The 20,846-nt window shown below is 42.7% G+C and overlaps 1 protein-coding gene across 7 annotated transcripts in view; it reads left to right on the forward strand.

Moving 5' to 3' along the window:
* The window catches only part of ANO10 (anoctamin 10), a 286,676-nt gene that overhangs the window by 78,236 nt on the left and 187,594 nt on the right, over positions 1–20,846 (forward strand). For all 7 annotated transcript variants that reach the window (XR_009261555.1, XM_058729211.1, XM_058729210.1 and 4 more), the window contains exons 5-9: positions 11,425–11,544; positions 12,634–13,203; positions 14,844–14,899; positions 16,619–16,693; positions 18,130–18,312. Coding sequence is in view for 6 of the 7 variants with exons in the window: in XM_058729211.1 (XP_058585194.1) it covers positions 11,425–11,544; positions 12,634–13,203; positions 14,844–14,899; positions 16,619–16,693; positions 18,130–18,312 (1,004 nt within the window). In the remaining variant the exon portion in view is untranslated. The remainder of the gene's footprint in view (positions 1–11,424; positions 11,545–12,633; positions 13,204–14,843; positions 14,900–16,618; positions 16,694–18,129; positions 18,313–20,846) is intronic.

The raw sequence follows: 20,846 nt of genomic DNA on the forward strand, positions 1-20,846 counted from the left end.
TTTGTTGTTCAGTGCCCTGCGTTTTGTTTTCTCTCTCTCTCTCTCTCCCCCCTCCTCTCTCCCTGATCTGGACTCTCTTCGCCCTGTGGCGCCTGTGATTCTCTTCTCCCCCAGATCAGGTCCCTGCATCTCCTACCTTCTCGGATGTGGTCTCTTTCCTTCCTGTAGTTACGCAGTTTGTTTTCTCAGTCCTCAGATGTATTTCCTGGGTATCCAGTCCTCAGATGCAATTTGATATTTATCTAGATGTTTTCAAGGAATGAGGGTGGCATTGGGTCCTCTCGTACTCCGCCACCTTAACTCCTCCCCCTCACTGTATTTTCACGCCTGAGTAACATTCATTTGTAGGTATGTTTACGTAGTAGGTCTTCTTTATCCATTCATCTGTCGATGGACATTTGGGTTTATTCCTTATTTTGACCATTGTAAATAATGCTATATTGAACAAACAAGTGCAGATATCTTTGAATTAGTGTTTTCCTTTTCATCAGGTAACTACCCAGAAATGGAATTGTTGGATTGTATGAAATTGCTATTTCAATTTTTTGAGGAACTTCCATACTGTTTTCCATAGTGGCTGTACCAATTTCCATTTCCATTAGCAGTGCAGTAGGGTTCCTTTTTTACTACCTCCTCACTGATACTTGTTATTTCTTGTCTTTCTGATACTAGCTAATCTGACACACGTGAAGCTATATGTCATTGTGGTTTTCATTTGCATTTCCCTGGTGATTAGTGGTATTGAGCATTTTGTCATGTGTCCGTTGGCCATCTGTCTACCTTATTTGGAAAAAAGTTCAGTTCTCTGACCATGTTTTTTAATGTTTTCATTTTTATTTAATTATTTATTTTATTTTTTTAATTTTATTTTTTATTTTTTAAAATTTACATCCTAATTAGTTAGCATATGGTGCAGCAATGATTTCAGGAGTCGATTCCTCAGTGCCCCTCCCCCATTGAGCCCATCCCCCTCCCACAACCCCTCCCTTAACCCTCAGTTTGTTCTCCATATTGAAGAGTCTCTTCTGTTTTGTCCCCCTCCCTGTTTTTATATTATTTTTGTTTCTCTTCCCTTATGTTCATCTGTTTTGTCTCTTAAAGTCTTCATATGAGTGAAGTCATATGATTTTTATCTTTCTCTGACTAATTTCACTTAGCATAATACCCTCCAGTTCCATCCACGTAGTTGCAATTGGCAAGATTCCATTCTTTTTGATTGCCGAGTAATACTCCATTGTGTAGATATACCACATTTTCCTTATCCATTCATCCATTGATGGACATTTGGGCTCTTTCCATACTTTGGCTGTTGTGGATAGTGCTGCTGTAAACATGGGGGTGCATGTGTCCCTTCTAAACAGCAGACCTATATCCCATGGATAAATGCCTAGTAGTGCAATTGCTGGGTCGTAGGGTAGTTCTATTTTTAGTTTTTTGAGGAACCTCCTGCTGTTTTCCAGAGTGGCTCTACCAGCTTGCATTGCCACCAACAGTGCAAAAGAGATCGTCTTTCTGTGCATCCTCGCCAACATCTGTTGTTGCCTGAGTTGTTCATGTTAGCCATTCTGACAGGTGTGAGGTGGTATCTCATGGTGGTTTTGATTTGTATTTCCCTGATGATGAGTGATGCTGAGTATTTTTTCATGTGTCGGTTGGCCATCTGGATGTCTTCTTTGGAGAAGTGTCTATGATGTCTTTTGCCCATTTCTTCACTGGATTATTTGTTTTTTGGATGTTGAGTTTGATAACTTCTTTGTAGATTTTGGATACTAGTCCTTTATCTGATATGTCATTTGGAAATATCTTCTCCCATTCTGTCTGTTGCCTTTTAGTTTTGCCTGATTGTTTTCTTCACTGTGCAGAAGCTTTTTATTTTGATGAGGTCCCAGTAGTTCCTTTTTGCTTTTGTTTCCCTTGGCTCTGGAGACGTGTTGAGTACCAGGTTGCTGCAGGCAAGATAAAAGAGGTTTTTACCTGCTTTCTCCTCGAGGATTTTGATGGCTTCCTGTCTTACATTGAGGTCTTTCATCCATATTGAGTTTATTTTTGTGTATGGTGTAAGAAAGTGGTCCAGGTTCATTCTTCTGCATGTCATTGTCCGGTTTTCCCAGCACCACTTGCTGAAGAGACTGTCTTTATTCCAATGGATATTCTTTCCTGCTTTGTCAAAGATTAGTTGGCCATACGTTTGTGGGTCCATTTCTGGCTTCTCTATTCTGTTCCATTGATCTGAGTGTCTGTTTTTGTGCCAGTACCATACTGTCTTGATGGTTACAGCTTTGTAATATAGCTTGAAGTCTGGGATTGCGATGCCTCCTGCTTTGGTTTTCTTTTTCAAGATTGCTTTGGCTCTTCGGGGTCTTTTCTGGTTCCATACAAATTTTAGGATTATTTGTTCTAGCTCTGTGAAGAATAGCTGGTATTATTTTTGATAGGGATTGCATCGAATATGTAGATTGCTTTGGGTAGTATTGACATTTTAACAATATTTGTTCTTCCTATCCAGGAGCATGGAATCTTTCTCCATTTTTTTGTGTCTTCTTCAGTTTCTTTCATAAGCTTTCTATAGTTTTCAGCATATAGATTTTTCATCTTTTTGGTAAGATTTATTCCTAGGTATTTTATGTTTTTTTGTGCAACTGTAAATGGGATCGATTCCTTGATTTCTCTTTCTGTTGCTTCATTGTTGGTGTATAGGAATGCAACCGATTTGTGTGCATTGATTTTATATCCTGCAACTTTGCTGAATTCATGAATCAATTCCAGCAGGTTTTTTTGGTGGAATCTTTAGGGTTTTCCATATACAGTGTCATGTCATCTGCGAAGAGTGAAAGTTTGACCTCCTCCTGGCCGATTTGGATGCCTTTTATTTCTTTGTGTTGTCTGATTGCAGAGGCTAAGATTGAATAACAGTGGCAAGAGTGTACGTCCCTGTCTTGTTCCTGACCTTAGGGGGAAAGCTCTCTCTGACCATGTTTTAATCAGATTGTTTGTTTTTTTGTTATTGTTGTGTAGTATGAGTTCCTTATATATTTTGGATATTAACCTATTATCAGATATATCATTTGCAAATATCTTCTTTCATTCAGTAGGTTGCCTTTTTGTTTTCTTTATGGTTTCCTTTGCATAGCAAAGGTTTTTAGCTTGATGTAGACCCAATGGTTTGTTTTTGCTTTTGTTGCTCTTGCCTGAGGAGACAGAACCAAAAAAATAGTGCTGAGACCAGTGTCCAGGAGTCTACTGCCTGTGTTTTTTGTTTGTTTTTGTTGTTGTTGTTGTTGTTGTTTTTTAAGGAGTTGTATGGTTTCAGGTCTTACATTTGAATTTTTAATCCATTTTGAGTTTATTTTTGTATATGGTGTCAGTAGTTGATCTTTTTTCATTCTTTTGCATGTAGCTGTAGTTTTCCCAGCACCATTTTTTGAAGAGATTGTCTTTTCCCCATTTGTGTATTCTTGCCTCCTTTGGCAAAGATTAATTGAGCATATCTACATGGGTTCATTTCTGGCTCTCTGTTCTGTTCCATAGATCTATATGCCTTTTTCTGTGTGTGCCATTACCATACTGTTCTGATGACTGTATCTTTGTAGTGTAGTTTGAAATCTGGAAACATGATACCTCCAGATTTATTCTTCTTTCTCAAGATGGCTTTGGTTATTCAGGGTCTTTTGTTGTTCCATACAAATTTTAGAGTTACTTATTCTAATTCTGTGAAAAATGCCATTGGTATTTTGATAGGAATTGCATTGAGTTTGTAGATTGCTTTGGTTAATACGAACATTTTAACAATATTAATTCTTCTAATCCATGAACACGGTATGTCTTTTCATTTATTTTTATCTCCAATTTCTTCCATCAATGACTTAAAGTTTTCAAGAGTATAGGTCTTTCACCTCATTAGTTAAATTAATCCTATTTATTTTATTCTTTCTGATGCAGTTTTAAATGGGATTGTTTTCTTAATTTCTTCCTATAATATTTTACTATTAGTATATAGAAACATGTAGATTTCTGTATATTAATTATACATTATTCAACTTTACTGAATTCATTCCATCTAATTTTTGTGGATTCTTTAGGTTTTTCTATATATAATCTGTTATCTGCACATAGTGACAGTTCTACTTTCTCCTTATCAATTTCAATGCCTTTTATTCCTTTTTGCTCTCTGATTATTGCAGCAAGACCTTCCAGTACTATATTGAATAAAAGTGGTGAAGGGTGGACATCCTTTTCTTATTCCTAATCTTGAGTGTGATATTATCTGTGTTTTTTTGTCATATGTGGCTTTTATTACGTTGAGGTATGTTCTCACCATACACATTTGGGTGAGAGTTTTTACCATAAATGGATGTAAAATTTTGTCAAATACTTCTTCTGCATCCATTGAAATAATCATTTGATTTTTATCCTTCATTTTGTGAATGTGTGAATTTTGTGTGAATTGATTTGAAGACATTGAACCATCCTTGCATCCCTGAAATAAATTCCGTTTGATTATGATGCGTGATTCTTTTAATGTATTATTGAATTTGTTTTTCATTTTGTTAAGGACTTTTGCATCCTGGCCTGATACTGGCCTGCGATACTGGCTTGTGATTTTCTTTTTTTGTTGTATCTTTGTCTGGTTTTGGTATCAGGGTAATTCTGGTTTCATAGAGTTAGTTTGGAAATGTTCCTTTCTCTTTAACTTTTTGGAATAGTTTGAGACGGATTGATACTAACTTTTCTTTAGCTCTTTTTAGTGTCTATTTATTTTTCAGAAAGAGGGTGGGGGAGGGGCAGAGAGCAAGGAAGACAGAATCCCAAGTAGGCTTCAGGCTCTGAGCTATCAGCACAGAGCCAGATGCGGGGTGAACTCATTAACCACGAGATCATGACCTGAGCCAAAGTCAGATGTTTAAATGACTGAGCCACTCAGGTGCCCTGATACCAACTTTTCCTTAAATGTTTGGTAGGATTTACCTGTGAAACTGGTTCTGGACTTTTGTTTGTTGGAAGTTTTTTGATTACTGATTCAGTTTCATTACTAGTAATCAGTCTGTTTAGATTTCCTCTTTCTTCCCTTTTGTCTTCTGTGAAGATTGGATATTTCCAGGAGTTTATCAATTTCTTCTATCATGTAACTCTTGGTAGTAGTTTCTTAAAATCCTTTGTAATTTATATGGTTACTCTTTTCTTCTTTTCTTTCTTTCTTTCTTTCTTTCTTTCTTTCTTTCTCCCTCCTCCTCCTCCTCCTCCTCCTCCTCTTCCTCCTCCTCCTCCTCCTCTTCCTTCTCCTCCTCCTCCTTCTTCTTCTTCTCCTTCTTCTTTGATGAATCTGGTTTATCAATTTTATTCATCTTTTTAAGGAACTAGCTACTAGTTTCATTGATCTTTACTATTGTTTTATAAGTCTTCATTTTATTTATTTCCACTTTGATCTTTATTATTTCCTTCCTTCCATTAACTTTGGGCTTTGTTCTTCCAGTTTATTTAGGTGTAAGGTTAGATTGTTTATTTGAGATTTTTTTGGTTTCTTGAGGTAGGCCTCTACTGCTATAAACTTCACTCTCACAACTGCCTTTGCTGAGTCTCATTGATTTTGGAATGTAGAGTGCTTCCATTTTTATTTGTCTCAAGGTATTTTTTTTATGTCCTCATTGATTTCATTGGTTGCTTATTGTAGTTGATTTATGGTTTTATACCGTTGTGTTCAGAAAAGATGTTTCATAAGATATCAACCTTCAATTTATTGAAACTTGTTTTTGCTCTACTATGTGATTTATCTTGTTAAATGTTCCATGTGAATGTCAAAAGAACGTGTATTCTGCTGGTTTTGGATGGAAATTTTTGTATGTATCTGCTAAGTCCATCTGGTTTAATGTGTCATTAAACCATCTGTGTGTATGTGTGTGTGTGTGTGTGTGTGTGTGCGTGTTTGTGTGTGGTTTTGTTTTTTATTGATTTTCTGCCTGTATGATCTATTTGTTGATGTAAGTGGGGCATTAAAGTCCCCTATTCTTATTGTATTATTGTCAGTTTTTACCTTTTAATCTGTTCATATTTGCTTTATATATTTCAGTGCTTTCATGTAGGGTGCATTGATATTTACAATTGTTATATCCTCTTGTTGGATTGAGTTTTTCGATTATTATGTAATTCTTTGTCTGTTACAGCCTTTCATTTACAGTCTATTTTGTCTAATAGAAATATTGCTACCCTGGCTTTCTTTTCATTTTTATTTTCATGGAATACCTTTTTTCATCACTTCACATTTAGTCTGTATGTGTCTTTAGGTCTGAAGCGAGTCTCTTTTAGACAGCATATAGATGGGTCTTGTTTATTTACCTGTTCAGTCACCCTTTATCTTTTGAATAAAATAACACTTGGAACACTTAGCCCATTTGTATTTAAATTACGGATTTGTACTTATTGCCATTTTGTTAATTGTTTTTTGGTTGTTTTTTTGTTCTTCTGTGTTCCTTCTTTTCCTCCTTTCCCTTGTGATTTGATGACTTTCTTTAGTGTTGTGTTTGAATTCCTTATTTTTTGTGTATCTATTATAGGTTTCTGTTTGTGATTACTATGAGGTTCACATATAATACTCTATGTGTATAACAGTCTGTATTAAGTTGATGGTTGCTTAAGTTTGAACGCTTTCTAAAAGCACTACATTTTTACTCTCACCTCTCCCTGTTTTATGTTTTTGACATCATATTTTGCATCTTTTTATCTTGTGTATCTCTTAACTGTCATAGATATCATTCACTTTACTACTTGTGTCTTTTAACCATCATACTCTCTTTGTAAGCAGTTAATCTACCACGTCTGGTATATGCTTGCTGTTACAGTTAGATTTTTTTCTTTCAAAATTTTCTTCTAGTTAGGGCCTTTTCTACTTAAATCCCTTTGACATTTCCTGTAAAGCTGGTTTAGTGGTGAACTCTTTTGTCTCGGAAACTCTTTATCTCTGTCTACTTCAGTCCTGAATGATAACCTTGCTGGGGAGTGTTTCTCTTTGTGGGTTTTTTCCTTTCAGCGCTTTGAATATGTTGTGCCACTCCCTCCTGACCTCCAAATTTGGTGAAAAATCAACTGATCGTATTTCGGGTGTTCCCATGTACGTAACTAGTTGCTTATCTCCTGTTGCTTTTCATATTTTCTCTTTAATTTTTGACGTTTTAATTATTTTGTGTCTTGGTATGGACCTCTTTGGGTTCATCTTGTTCGGGGCTCTTTCCTTTTTGGACATGGATATATTTTCTTGTTGAGGTTAGGGATGTTTTCAGTTGTAACTACTTCAAATAAGATTTCTGCCCCTTTCTCTTTCTCTTTCCTTTCTGGGACCTCTGTAATGCAATTGTTATTACCCTTGATCTCTTAAGGTCCTGAAGGTCTCTTAAACTGTCTTCAGTTTTTGAAATTCTTTTTTCTTTTTGCCATTCAGCTAGGGTCATTTCCATTACCCTGTTTTCCAGATCACTGATCCAGTTTTCTGCATCTTCTAATCTGCTGTTGATTCTCTCTAGTGTATTTTTCAACTCAGTTATTATATTCTTTGTCTCTGGTTCCCTTTTTATCTTTTTTTTTTTTTTTTTAAATCTCTTGAAGTTCTTGCTGTGTTCATCCATTCTTCACCTGAGTTTAATGAGCATCTTCATGACCATTACTTTGAACTCTTTATCGGGTAGATGGTTTATCTCTTTTTCACGGAGTTTTCTGAGGTTTTGTCATATTCCTCGCTCTTCCCATCTTGCCTCTCTATGTTTGCTTGTGTGTATTAGGTAGATCAGCCATGTCTGTTCTTGAGCGAGAGGCCTTCTGTAGAAGGTGTACTGTGGGCCCAAAAGTGCATTCTCCTGCTGGTCACCAGAATCCGGAGCTCCACTGGTGTCCTTTGTGTGTTTCCTTCTGTTCTGGCTGAGCTGCAACTGTTGTGGGCCCATGGTGGGTGGGAGCCCCTTTAGGGGAATGACAGTGAAGGTGGAGGTGACCTGGCGAGTGTGATAAGGTGGGAGCCACTTTGGGGGCTGCCTGCCAGGGAGGGGAGGGTTAAGTGGGGCAGGTCTGCAGGGGAATATGAGGGTGGGGCTAACAGTGCTAGCAAGGTAGAGGAGAATCAGAACTGTTTCTTGGGGCGCCTGGATGGCTTAGTGGGTTAAGCATCTGATTCTTGATTTCGGTTCGGGTCACGATCTCACTGTTGGTGGGTTCCCATTCCGAATCGGGCTCTGCATTGACAGTGCAGAGCCTGCTTGGGATTTTCTGTCTCCCTTTCTCTCTGCCCCTCCTGGGCTTATGCTTTCTCTCTCTCTCAAAAATAAATCAATAAACTTTAAAAAAATAAAAGAACTGTTTCTCACCAGTACTAGGCACCTGCCACTGCTTCCATTCATGGAGGAAGTTCCTGCAGTTTCCTGCACCTCTGGCACATGCCCTAAAGTTAGTCAGTAAATCTCCTTCACGTATGGCCCAGATGCTTTTCAAACTGTTGCCTCTGCGCTGGGTCTTGGAGTGAGTAGGTGCATGGGTCTTTGAAGAGTGGAGTCTCGGTTTCTTACCGCCCTCTGGCTCTCTTGGGATTAAACCCTGCTGATTTTCAAAGCCAGACATTTGGGGGGCCCATCTTCCCATCTTGCTGGTCCCCAGTGCAGGTTTGCCCCATGGAGGGCTGGAACCCCTCAGTCCTCAGGGAGGACCCCCCTACGTGTGATATCTCCCCCACTTGTGGGTCGCCGTGCTGGGGTGTGGGTCCTGATCACACCACTTCTCTGCCCCTGCTATGCTTCTTGATGTGACTCTCTGTAGCTCTAGAGGATCTGCTCTGCTAGTCTTCCGGCCATTCTCAGAGAGTTGTCGTGTGTGTAGTTGTAGCCTCGGAGTGTCTGGACGAGGTGAGCCCAGGGTCCTCCGGTCTGCCATCTTGATCCTCGCAGAAGCAGCAGTCTCTGTCTTTAAAGGGGCCTGCACAGCATCATATTTTCCTTTGAAGGTAAGGGTCATTTGAATTCCATCCTTAGCTGGCAAGAGAAAGTTAAAGGATTAAAAGCAAAGCCTCTATTTTTAGAAGCTGGAATTGGAACCATGCTTTGGCATTGATGGTGAAGAGAAGCCTGGTAATTTAGGACATGAGGCTGTATATTCTCTCCGGGTCCTTCAGTTCACGGTCCTATGTTTAGAAGTAGCTGGTTTGTATGCCTGCCTCGAGAGTCATCTGTAGTGGAATGCAGTCAGTTTTTTAAAAAGAACTTAGAAATAGTAAAATAGTTTACATGTTGTCAGTTCACAGTTGAATAACTTGGTATAGCAATTGGAAAGCATAATACTGGAAGAAAGAATAAGGTACAGCTGTGCATCCTCAAGTAAGAGAGAAGAATCAGAACCGTTGTGGGTGACTGACTTCCATGTGAGCTGAAGAAAAACCCTCTGAAACACTTCAGAATAAAAATATTAAGAAATGGGTTTGATGGCACCAGTGGCTAATATAAATTAAACCATGTACCTTTCCCCCCTTATTAATGTGTCTGTGCATGTTTTGAGTGTATACCTTTCTTAGTCATTAAGGATTTCATCACAACCCTAGCTTTTTAAGACTTTTTTTGATAACTTATGTCTGAGATATAATAGTAACAATCACCTATTAAGAATTTTTCTTCCAGACCCAGACTTCCCAATTTTGGCATCACATCTCTCCTATTTAGCATTCTTTGCTCATTTCTTTTTTTTTTTTTTTTTTAATTTTTTTGATGTTTTATTTATTTTTAAGACAGAGAAAGACAGAGCATGAGTGGGGATGGGGCAGAGAGAGAGGGAGACACAGAATCGGAAGCAGGCTCCAGGCTCTGAGCCATCAGCCCAGAGGCCGACGCGGGGCTCGAACTCACGAACCGTGAGATCATGACCTGGGCTGAAGTTGGACGCTCAACCGACTGAGCCACCCGGGCGCCCCTCTTTGCTCATTTCTAAGAAATTAGCTTTACTTTTAAATTACTCTGAAGACTTTATGATAGGACGTCTGTCTTGAGAATACTCTCTCTCTTTGTTGTATGTAGTATTTCAACATGAAACACAACATGTTCCCACCCCCCGTGCTGCAGACATTCTTTTGCCCTCCTCTTTGAGGGACCTGTTGCCTAATAAGCCCGTCACTTGTCTTTGGTGAGGAGGTAGATAGGAGATAAGGGAGACAGCCCTTGTGAGAGGTGAGCTGGTAAACCTCGGAGAACTCCAAGCTTATCAGTAGATGCAAACAGCAAAGCATGTTCTCTTTATGCAAACTCCGACTTAGCACCAGCTATATTCTTTGTTAGAGATTGTACCAGCAACTTGTGAGCAAAGTACTCTAGCTCCCCACATATGGCACAAGGCGTTGCCTCAGAGTTCCCCCTGCCTGCTGAGCACACTTCCTGTTAAGACCTGAATGCCCACCCACCCGGTGAATCACTCTAAGTATATGGATGAGAGAATGCCCTGCTTTCATTTATTATCACCAGGGGATATTGTCTTTGGTTCAATTCACTTGCCTCTTTCCACTATGTGTGCGAGTGGATAAAATCATACCAGATGACTGGCTGCTGAAAGTATGATTTTATTTGATTTTGACATTTGCTGTTTGTAAACATAAGCCCTTGTTATCAGATTAGAAAGGGTGAAAATGATCCTGCAGATACTCAGTATCAACAAGAATGAAAGGAACTGAACATTGTCTTACCTTCACTTTGGTGGGAGGGACAGATTGGTAAAGTCTTTCTAGGGGCGGTTTTATAGTAGATGTTTAAATTTAAAATACGTGTGCTCTTGGACCCAACGGTTCTACTTCTAAATGTATATGAGAAAATAGTGGGCAGGTGGGAAAAGATACGTGTATAACAATTTTACCTTTTATAGTAGCAAAGGAAAAAGGAAGGGAAACAAGTATTTTTCAACAGAGGATTAAATTATAGCACTTCATACAAGGGAATATGATGATACCGTTAAAAAGGACATTTCACGTCTGCAGGTATTGGCATTGAGAACCATTTATCATACACTGCTGGATGAGAAAAGGTTACAGAACACTGTGGTGTAGAATGATCCGACTTTTGTTTTTATAATGTGCATTTATGGGTGTATGTTTTAAAGTCTGATATTGCATGAAATTGCTATTTACGCTGGTTATTTTCTGTGGGAGGAAGAGAATAACTGGTGTCTCTCCAGTTCTAATTTGTACATTTCTGTATGGTTTTACATTTTACATAAACTTGTATTGCTTCCATAGTCAAAATAGCCAAGATGTTTACATGGTGAAGAACAAAGGAATATCTGCCTTCAGAGTAGTAGGCGGTGATCTTTGCGTAGCACTGCTTCCTTCCTGGGCTGTCTTCACAGCATTTGAAAAAGTATATCATGCCATGAGCAATCTCAGATCCGTTTTATGTAGCTTGGCACCATTTGCCTTCACAGTGAGAAGATTGCTCACCTCTGGCATCGTGATTCAGGTGTTCCCGCTGCATGATAATGAAGCCTTGAAGAAACTGGAGGACACCTGGTACACTCGCTTTACTCTCAAGTATCAGCCCATAGGTGCGTGTCGAGGGAGGTCATGGGATTTGGCGCCTGGGGCCATGAGCACCCTTTCCCCTCCCCCCTCCATTGTTTGGATATCCTTTAACCTGACTCAGATTAGAGGGGGCCCTGTCATACTGACTCTTTTAACGTGTTCCTGCCTTAGGAGAATAAGGATAGGGCAAAAGAGCTTATCCCAGTGTACTCTCACCCACCTCCATAGACCGATCTGACACATTACCTTAAAAAAAAAACCAAAAAACGTTTTAACGGCATGGAATTAACCAAGACGTAATAGCCCCGTTACTGCACCACCTCAGCCCCTGCATCCCACCCTGGGCCCAGCGCTGGATGCTTTCGCAAGCCCGGCGCTCACTTGAGTAGATACGGCCGGCAAAGGATGATAGTGTTTGCGACCCCTTTTGAGTTAGCTTGTGTTGCGTTCACAGAATATTAACAGTGATGTTGCTTGTCCCTTCTTTTGCCCAGTGCTTTTCTGAAGGTAATAGATACGTGAGTTCCCATGGCTGTTCTAGAAGTTAACGTGTAGAATATTGTTCTGCGCTTTTGAATAACTTTTTTGCAGTGTGCTGAAAAATTTGCCATGATACATTGATGAAAATTTATAGTTTTGGATAGTGGGAGCAGACACTGTGGATGGGAAGGCTTCTTTGAAAAGAACATCTACAACTGTGATATTGAAGTGGGAGTAAGGTGGGGAGCATAAATTTAAACCCCCAAATTAAAATGGTTCATTGGCTACGGCTGGATTTAAACTAGGACCATGGAGATTTGGGACAAGCCCCGAGGTGGGTTTTCCTTTGGGAAGAAGGCATCCATCAGCTAGGGAAGCAAAGGGAGGACAGTCCCAGGGTGCCTGGAGAGCAGCCACCGCAGCTGTGGCCTGGGCTGTGAGCTGGGGAAGGCGTCAGGCTTGCCGTCCAGACAGGCGCGGTCTTTGTGGTGCACGGAAGATGGGTTGACCATCACGCATTGATTGGGAGATGAGGGTATGAAATGATCCCCACGTACCTAAAAAAACAAATGGTGAAAGTCGTTGGTAGTCTGTACTTCAGTTGTTTTTTTTTTTTTTCCTTTTTATTGTAGACCATATTCGTGGCTACTTCGGGGAAACAATTGCTCTTTACTTTGGATTTTTGGAATATTTCACTGTTGCCTTAATCCCCATGGCGGTCATTGGGTTACCTTACTACTTATTTGTGTGGGAAGACTATGACAAGTACGTGATCTTCGCCTCCTTCAACCTCATCTGGTCCACAGTGATCCTGGAAGTGTGGAAGCGTGGCTGTGCCAATATGACCTACAGGTGGGGGACACTTGTCATGAAGAGACAGTTTGAGGAGCCCCGGCCAGGATTCCATGGGGTCCTGGGTATCAATCCCGTCACCGGCAGGAAGGAACCTCTGTACCCCAGCTACAAGAGGCAGTTGCGCATTTACCTGGTCTCTCTGCCGTTTGTGTGCCTCTGCCTCTATTTCTCCCTGTGTGTCATGATGATTTACTTTGACATGGAGGCCTGGGCCTTGAGTCTGCACGACAATAGTGGATCCGAGTGGACCAGTGTCCTGTTGTATGTGCCCAGCATCATCTATGCCGTTGTGATTGAGATCATGAACCGCCTCTATCGATACGCTGCTGAATTTCTAACTTCGTGGGGTAAGACTTGATGCTTGTATTTATGCCTTGTTTGCCTATCAGAAATGTTGCTTGGCTCAGAGGATTCCTATCACTGCTACCTGGCAAAGCAGGGAGGTGTGGCTCTGGGTGCACTCTCGAGACTGGGGGAGGGGTTCGTCACTTTTGTGGGCTCTGTGTCTCTCAGCTCCTGGTTATCGTGGCACTCACTTAGTGTTAGTCACTGCACTCCAGGTGCCCGGCTGGCTCTTTGTCCATGGTGTCTCATTTTCACCTCCTCAGGACGCCATGAAATGGAAGTTTGTTTATCTTCAGGGATAAAGACACAGAGAGTTAGCATGATTCAGACAAATTGTAGAGCCAGGCTAACCCAGACTCTGTGTCCAAAACCTGTGATCCCAGTGCCATAATGTGGTATTTTCCGTTGAGGATAAAGTAGATTGAATTACCTTCAGATACTTTGGCCAAATGAACAACGTCTGGTATCTGGAAACCAGTTGTTTAGTTGCTTACAGGACCGAGGTTTGCCTTTGGCCTTCGTGTAGTGGGTACCCTTGTATGTATCTGTGGTACAAGGAACTGGTCATGGTTTAAAAATGCTCTGGACAGGCCATTTGCTCTGTAGTTATTCACTCAAACAAGTAAATATGCAGTGCGATTTCCCATGAAGAAGTCTATGCCTTAATTTCATGGACCATAAAGATGTTTTAAATTATTTTTGTCAGTCTTTTAGCAACTATTATCCATCGAGTCCTTTCCGTGTGCTGTTACTGGACTAAGGTTTTGTGTTATCTATTGTCCCGACAGGGACCCTGGGAGAAGCGGGTGTCCGCCTTGTTTTTGTAGCGAGGAGGCTGAGTGTCGGGAGGTTCAGTGACTTGCCCAGGACAGACAGTGGCTGAATAGCTGGGCTGGTGTTCCAGTGCAGGCAAGCCTCACACCGCCTCTCTGCAGGGTGACACTTCTCTTCGGGAGTGTCTTTGCCCTGCTGTCTTGGGGCCAGGACTGTGTCTCCTTTCCATAGCTCAGGAGGGAATTTTGAGTTGCTCTTTGAGTGAATCCTTGTAAGGCACATAGACAGACACTTTATCGCCCTCTTCAGAGGTTGCGGTCAGTTTCACTGTGACCACTTGTCCAGGGTCTTTTTCTGGGTGGCTGTCTGTGGGATCGTTTGCCAACACTTCCCATGATTCTTTGTTGCAGTAATACTTTAAGAATAATTTCAGGGGCACCTGGGTGGCTCAGTGGGTTAAGCACCCGACTCTTGATGTTGGCTGAGGCCACGATCTTACAGTTTGTGGGTTCAAGCCCCGTGTCAGGCTCCGCGCTCGTGGTGTAGAGCCTGCTTGGGATTCTTTGTCTCTCCACCCCTCCCCCACTCTCTCGTTTCTCTCTCAAAAATAAATAAATAAACATTTAAAAAAAACATTTCAGAACACAGTGCTCTTGTAGTACCGTGGAAAATGTGTCCTAATCTTCGTTTCTTCCTGTGCGATGTTCTTGAGGATAAGCGGCAGCCGTGATTGGCAGTCTGGCACATTTACTCACCGAGGCTCCGTTGCCTGATGTCTCTGCCTCAGCACATCTGCCTTTACCCCACGACAGCCTACCATACCGCTTTCTTATCTGAGAGAAATTTCCTCTCCTGTTTCCTTTTGTAGAGAATCACAGATTGGAATCTGCCTACCAGAATCATCTAATTCTGAAAGTTTTAGTGGTGAGTAGAGTTTTTATGTACAAATCCATTCGAATTATGAAGCTTCCGTATACTGGTTAATACTTAGAAATGTAAACACGAAAACTGGCTTCTAATTTAAGATACCAGACGGTTAATATATTTTGTACAGGCAGGCAGGATTGGTTACGTGTGCTTACATGTACGTTCAGTGCTCTTACTACAAATGTGCACGTGGTGTAAGACAGGCTGGGGACCGCTGTTTTGTAGGAAGACCAGCTGGAACTTCTCCATCAGAAAAAGCCATGGCAGTAGAGCGGAAGGGAGGCTGGGTTTGGAGACCAGTATTGTGGTCTGCTATGGATGAGTTGTGTGGATTTAAGCAGGTGGTTTAACCTCTCTTTGCCTTCATCTTCCTTTCTGTACAACAAAACGATTGGATCAGATGATCTTTAGGGTAGCCAATTTCTAGTTATTTAAAAACCTAAGCACATTACAGACATGTTTCTGTCTTTTTCCTTTTGGCGACTTCTTTGCTTCACTATTTAACAATTCTTTCCGTTGCCCACAGTCTGTTCAGTGATGGACCATTAACTTTTTTTTCCTTTTTTTTTTTTTTTTCCTTTTTGAAAGAAATTTCTAAAGTCTAATAGGTTCCCAGCATGTTTTGGTGGGTGGGAGGGAGGAAATGGAGAGAAGGCGTAGTGTAACCTGCTTGCTGTTTGTGTAAAAGCTCACACATTATGCCCTTTTCCCACTATTATAAAAAAGAAGTGCCAGCTTGGTAGCAGTTGGTTTGTCAGGAGCTTACCGCAGCCATTGGTAGCATGACTGAGGATCGAGAAGGCCGTAGAAAGAGTCCTCTGACCTCTCGACTGGACCACAGTCCGTGTATCTTACTCCCAAGAAAGGGTTCCGGAGAAAAGAGTTTCTGTTCCAGCCAAGAAATCATTGTCGGAAGCTTGTTACCTGGTTGTTCAGGCCTTAAGAGATCACAAAGCTCTGCTAGGAAGGTGCCTAGGTTTATGGGAGTAGGTCTGATTATAGAGGCAAGTGTGGCAAGTAAAATACAGCATTTTTTACAAATAGGTAATGCAAAACGAACAGTTTTAGCAGCTTGGGCTTTAGAAAAGGGGCAAGCAGCCATGCATCTCTTAAAAAGTCTTTGAAGGCCTCGTTCTAGCACTGCGAGATGCTTGACGTGCAGAATGCTGGTCTTGTCTGGCTGGCCTGGCGTCTCTCTGTGGGGCCCGGTGGGCCAGGCCTTGCCGGGAAGGAAGCACGTCCTCCGGCACCTCAGTGTTAGCGGGGAGTCCGGGTGGACCCCGTTGCCGGGTCCGCAGGGCTCCTCAAGTGAACGGGGGGTGGGGGAGGCTGGGCAGAGGTGAGGTGGGCAGGGAGCGAGCCCGCCCAGGCCATCCGGCTTGCCGGTGGGGGCTGGGAAAGGCTGGGCCTTGCTCTTCCTCTTCCCTTAGAATGTAGCAGAAATGTGCGGGTGCTCCTCTGTTCCGCTGTTCCCTCAGGCCGTGGGTCCCAAACCAGTTCGCTGTCCAAGCTGTTGGCAGCTGTCAGAGGTCTCCTCTGCTCGCCTCTTGCGGTATTTCCAGGGTTTCTGGATGTGCTTAGTGAGGAGGAGCAGGAGAAACAAGTCTGCCCTCTGGTGAGGGCTGGAAGTCCCTCGTTACGTTGTTAATGCTGTATTTACAACTGTAATAAAGTACCGTAAAGCAGTGTGAAATGTTGCCGTCTTTTTCTTGGCAGTTCAACTTTCTGAATTGCTTTGCCTCCCTCTTCTACATCGCCTTTGTCTTGAGGGATATGAAGCTGTTGCGTCAGGTGAGTGTGAAAAGCAGGAAGTCTCAGTCTTGTAGGTTTCAGAGGTCCTTTCCTGTATTCAGATAACAATATTATTGTTATGGATAAAATCTGACATTTTGTATATTTCTAAGCCAATTCTAAGTGAAAAACCATTAGCAATTGCACTGTATATCGTACTCAACTGAAAACAAATTCGTTGAAGCTAACCAACTTGTAAAATTAATCATGCGGTACAGGAAAAACACATATATAGTTCATCTCAAAGCCTGTAAAAGCAATTCTAATGAAAAGTATTCCTTAATTGAAGTGTGTGTGTGTGTGTGTGTGTGTGTGTGTGTGTGTGTGTGTCAGAGTGAGAGGTGATTGATACAACCTTAAATAGGTCTTTCCCATTTCATTTTTAAATTGATATGTTGTTAACTTTTATAATTTTTTTTTTATTTTAGAGAGAGAGAGAGAGCACGAGTTGGGGAGAGGGGCACAGGGAGAGAAAGAATTGTAAGTGGGCTCCACCCTCAGTGTGGAGTTAGCCATGGGGTCGATCCATGACCCTGGGATCATGACCTGAGCCGAAATCAAGAGTCGGATGCTTAACCGACTGAGCCACCCAGGTGCCCCAAGAGTCTCTTTTTTTAAACAGAAGATGAAGGACAAGGAGATAGGGGAGGACTTTTAGAATAATGCACTTTTAATCCTAGCAAAGGGAGTATGTGATGGAAACACTTCTATCCATCTGGGGTAAGTGGAAATTGACACAGCACTTCTAGAAATGCCTAGGGCAGCTTTGCCAAGAACCACAGTCCATCCTCAGTAAGTCATCAGAGACAGGGCAAAGATTCGTGTACACAGGTATCCGAAGAGCAGCATTTGTAATAGTGAAGGTGGGGAATAATACAGTCAACAACAGTACGTGGGCTGCTTGTATTTTACATGTGATTGGAAAGAAATATCCTAAGATGTTAGCAGAGGTTCCATCATGGTTGTGGAATTATGGGTGGCTTTCTTACTACTTTCTAAGCTTACTACGATGAAGGAGGGTATATTCATTTTATAAGTTTTTTGAACTTTCGCCAAACTTTTTTATTTTTCAGAGTTGGCAATATCATTTAGATTATTATGTTGTAGCAAGGATGAGATGACAAAAAACAATTTCAAATTAAATTGTTCCCCTGCCAGCTCATTACTGATTTCATTTCTTATTATAATCTTATTCATAACTGATTTATTTCTTATTATAATCTTACTTATAACTTTTTGTACTTTAATGTGTTCTTCCTGTGGGAAAAAACAATAAATTGGAAACATTATTCTAGCACCTCGCTTTTCTGATATTAGTTGTGATATTAATGGTATGCTATTTGTTGAAGAGTCCATTTTATTTATTGCATAATTATACACATACTGTGACTTTACTAAGCTCCATTGTCAGATATTACTTCTCTGCTTCTTTTTAGAGTCTGGCCACTCTCCTGATTACCTCCCAGATCCTTAACCAGATCATGGAGTCTCTTCTTCCTTACTGGCTCCAAAGGAAGCACCGCGTGCAGGTGAAGAGGAAGGTGCAGGCTTTAAAAGCGGACATCGATGCTACATTGTACGAACAGGTTGTCCTGGAGAAAGAAATGGGAACCTATTTGGTAAGTGTGAATATTGCCGAATTAACCATTGAGTAAAAGCGAGTAGCAGTGGACCCGCTCGCTGGCCCAGATGTGGCTACTTTGGAAGTGCTCTCCTGCCAGCGTCCGCGCCAAGAGCTCCTTCACCGTGAACGAGGGGGGACCGCGCCTTCGGTGTTGCCGCCCTCAATCTGAAGTTAAGCCTCACGACAGCAGGGGGCGGGTTTGGCCGGTTGCGTCGCTGCTTCCCCCACCCCCAGGGCGCCAGGCAACCCTTGCTGCAAAGCTGCCCCGGCCCGGCCGGCTGTGAACAGGCCGCGTCCTGCTCACTCACCGGGGCTGCTGCAGACTCCCGGGAGAGGCGGAGACCCGCCGCCGAAAATGGGGCGCCGCTCTGCAGAATCTCTCCGGTTTCCCTTAGTGGTGTGGGAAGTGACCGTGGTTCCTTCTCGATCAAGACTTTCTGAGTTCCTTTGAGGAGCTGCAAGCAGATCACTGCAAGGCTGGCCGCCTGTAACAACAGTGCAGGGAAGCACCCGGCTCGTGGAACCTGACCGTGTGTTCGTGGGCGAGGGGCGTCGGGGTCGTGCGCGCTTCGGCTCCCGGTGTCCTGTGTCCTGCGTCCTGCGTCCTGCACCTTCCTGTGCGGTGCGCTCTGCTTCTCAGTGAGTTAGACCCTGCAGCGGCTCAGTCAGTGAGAGTCTGTTACCGTTCAACTCTCGCGGTCTTGTTTTCCGCCTTCGCGCGTCATCTTTTGACCCTCTTGGCCCACGTGCTCCTTCTTCTCGTGTGCTCGCGAGTGTTACTTGGTGTGTCCATCTTGAGGACGTGTGTCTTCCCTCTCTGCTCACTTCTTCCCGCCCGATCTTCACAGCTGCCCCGGGAGCCTCTGTGGCTTAGCCTAAAACCAGGGGTCTGTAGCCCCGGCTCCCACCTTGTGGGGACCTTGGGGGTTTTGCAGAGCCAGTCGACACAGACTGCAGGTCAGGGCGGCAGCTGTGGCTTTTTCAGCCCCCTTTCAAGGACAGGGGACCACTGTTCTAGCCCCTGGTTTTGTTCAAACAGCCTGGCCCCAGTAATGCTTCAGGGGAGGAGGTGCCTTTGAATCCCTCGCCCCGCAGGATACAGATCGAGCCACGTCCGTTGGCCTGCGGGCTGGAGTCGGGCCAGGCTCCCGCTTACCATCTTCGTTTTGTTCCATTTCTCACCTGTGCAGCTGTTTTTCTGGTTTTTGCGTGGTGATACGCGTCTTGATGAAATATGCACAGATGCACTAGCATCTCTGTCAGTGCTGCCTGTGGGGGGAGAGTGTGCTTCAAAGTATACGCACGGCACACTTGGCTAGTAACACTGCTTACGTTTGTATGTGAAGCGTCGGAGAAAACACAGGCGTGCAAGAAAGGAGCGCATTCGCACCTTGTGGTGCTTCTTGCCTGTGTTGGTCGGAGGGCTGGCTGGCTGGGGCCTAAAACCTCAGTCTGTGTCTGACTCCTTTCCTTGCTTGTTCTGGGGAGCGAGATTTCTTGCCGTATTTGCTTTTCATCCTTCCCTTTCTGGTGGAAGCCGGACAAGCAGTCTTTCCCCTGATCTCTCTCTTCCATCCCCTCCGCCTCTCCTCTCGTCTGCAAAGGCCCCTGTTCCCAGTGCCCGCCTGGAGCCGCCGCATCTCCCGCTTCCCCGTCTCCCTGCCCCAGCTGTGGGCAGCCCTCCTGTCCCAAACCAAGCAAACCCGCACACACTTCTGCTGGTTGTGTCCTGTCTTTCCTGCCCCAGTGTCTTGAAATAATTATTTCATGTTGTCGTCTCTCCTTCCCCTCTTCTCTCCCTGTGATCACTTAGAATCAGCTCTCTTCTTTTTCTCTGAATTATTTGGACAGACGACATCATCCCCCCAAGTGCCCCAAACCAAATTCACAGTCTTCTCCAGACCAGTTTCCCCTCCTTTCCCCCTGGCTCACTGACTCGTATACAGTAGTTCAAGCAATGTGTCCCTCATTCAAGCAATTTTTTTTATTTTTTAAAATCTACATCCAAATTAGTTAGCATATAGTAAAACAATGATTTCAGGAGTAGATTCCTTAATGCCCCTTACCCATTGAGCCCACAACCCCTCTAGTAACCCTCAGTTTGTTCTCCATATTTATGAGTCTCTTCTGTTTTGTCCCCCTCCCTGTTTTTATGTTATTTTTGTTTCCATTCCTTTATGTTCATCTGTTTGTATCGTAAATTCCTCACATGAGCAAAGTCATGATACTTGTCTTTCTCTAATTGACCAATTTCACTTAGCATAATACCCTCCAGTTCCATCCACATGGTTGCAAATGGCAAGATTTCATTCTTTTTGATTGCCGAGTAACACTCCATTGTGTATATAGACCACATCTTCTTTATCCATTCACCCATCGGTGGACATTTGGGCTCTCTCCACAGCTTGGCTATTGTGGATAGTGCGGCTATAAACATTCTCATCCAAGCAATTTTAATTCATCCAACAACTACATGCTACTAAGGTGACAACCGTCAGAATCTGAGACCTCACCTTTTTGGCATCTCAT

The sequence above is a fragment of the Neofelis nebulosa genome, chromosome 5, assembly GCF_028018385.1.
Source record: "Neofelis nebulosa isolate mNeoNeb1 chromosome 5, mNeoNeb1.pri, whole genome shotgun sequence".
Classification (NCBI taxonomy): Eukaryota; Metazoa; Chordata; class Mammalia; order Carnivora; family Felidae; genus Neofelis; species Neofelis nebulosa.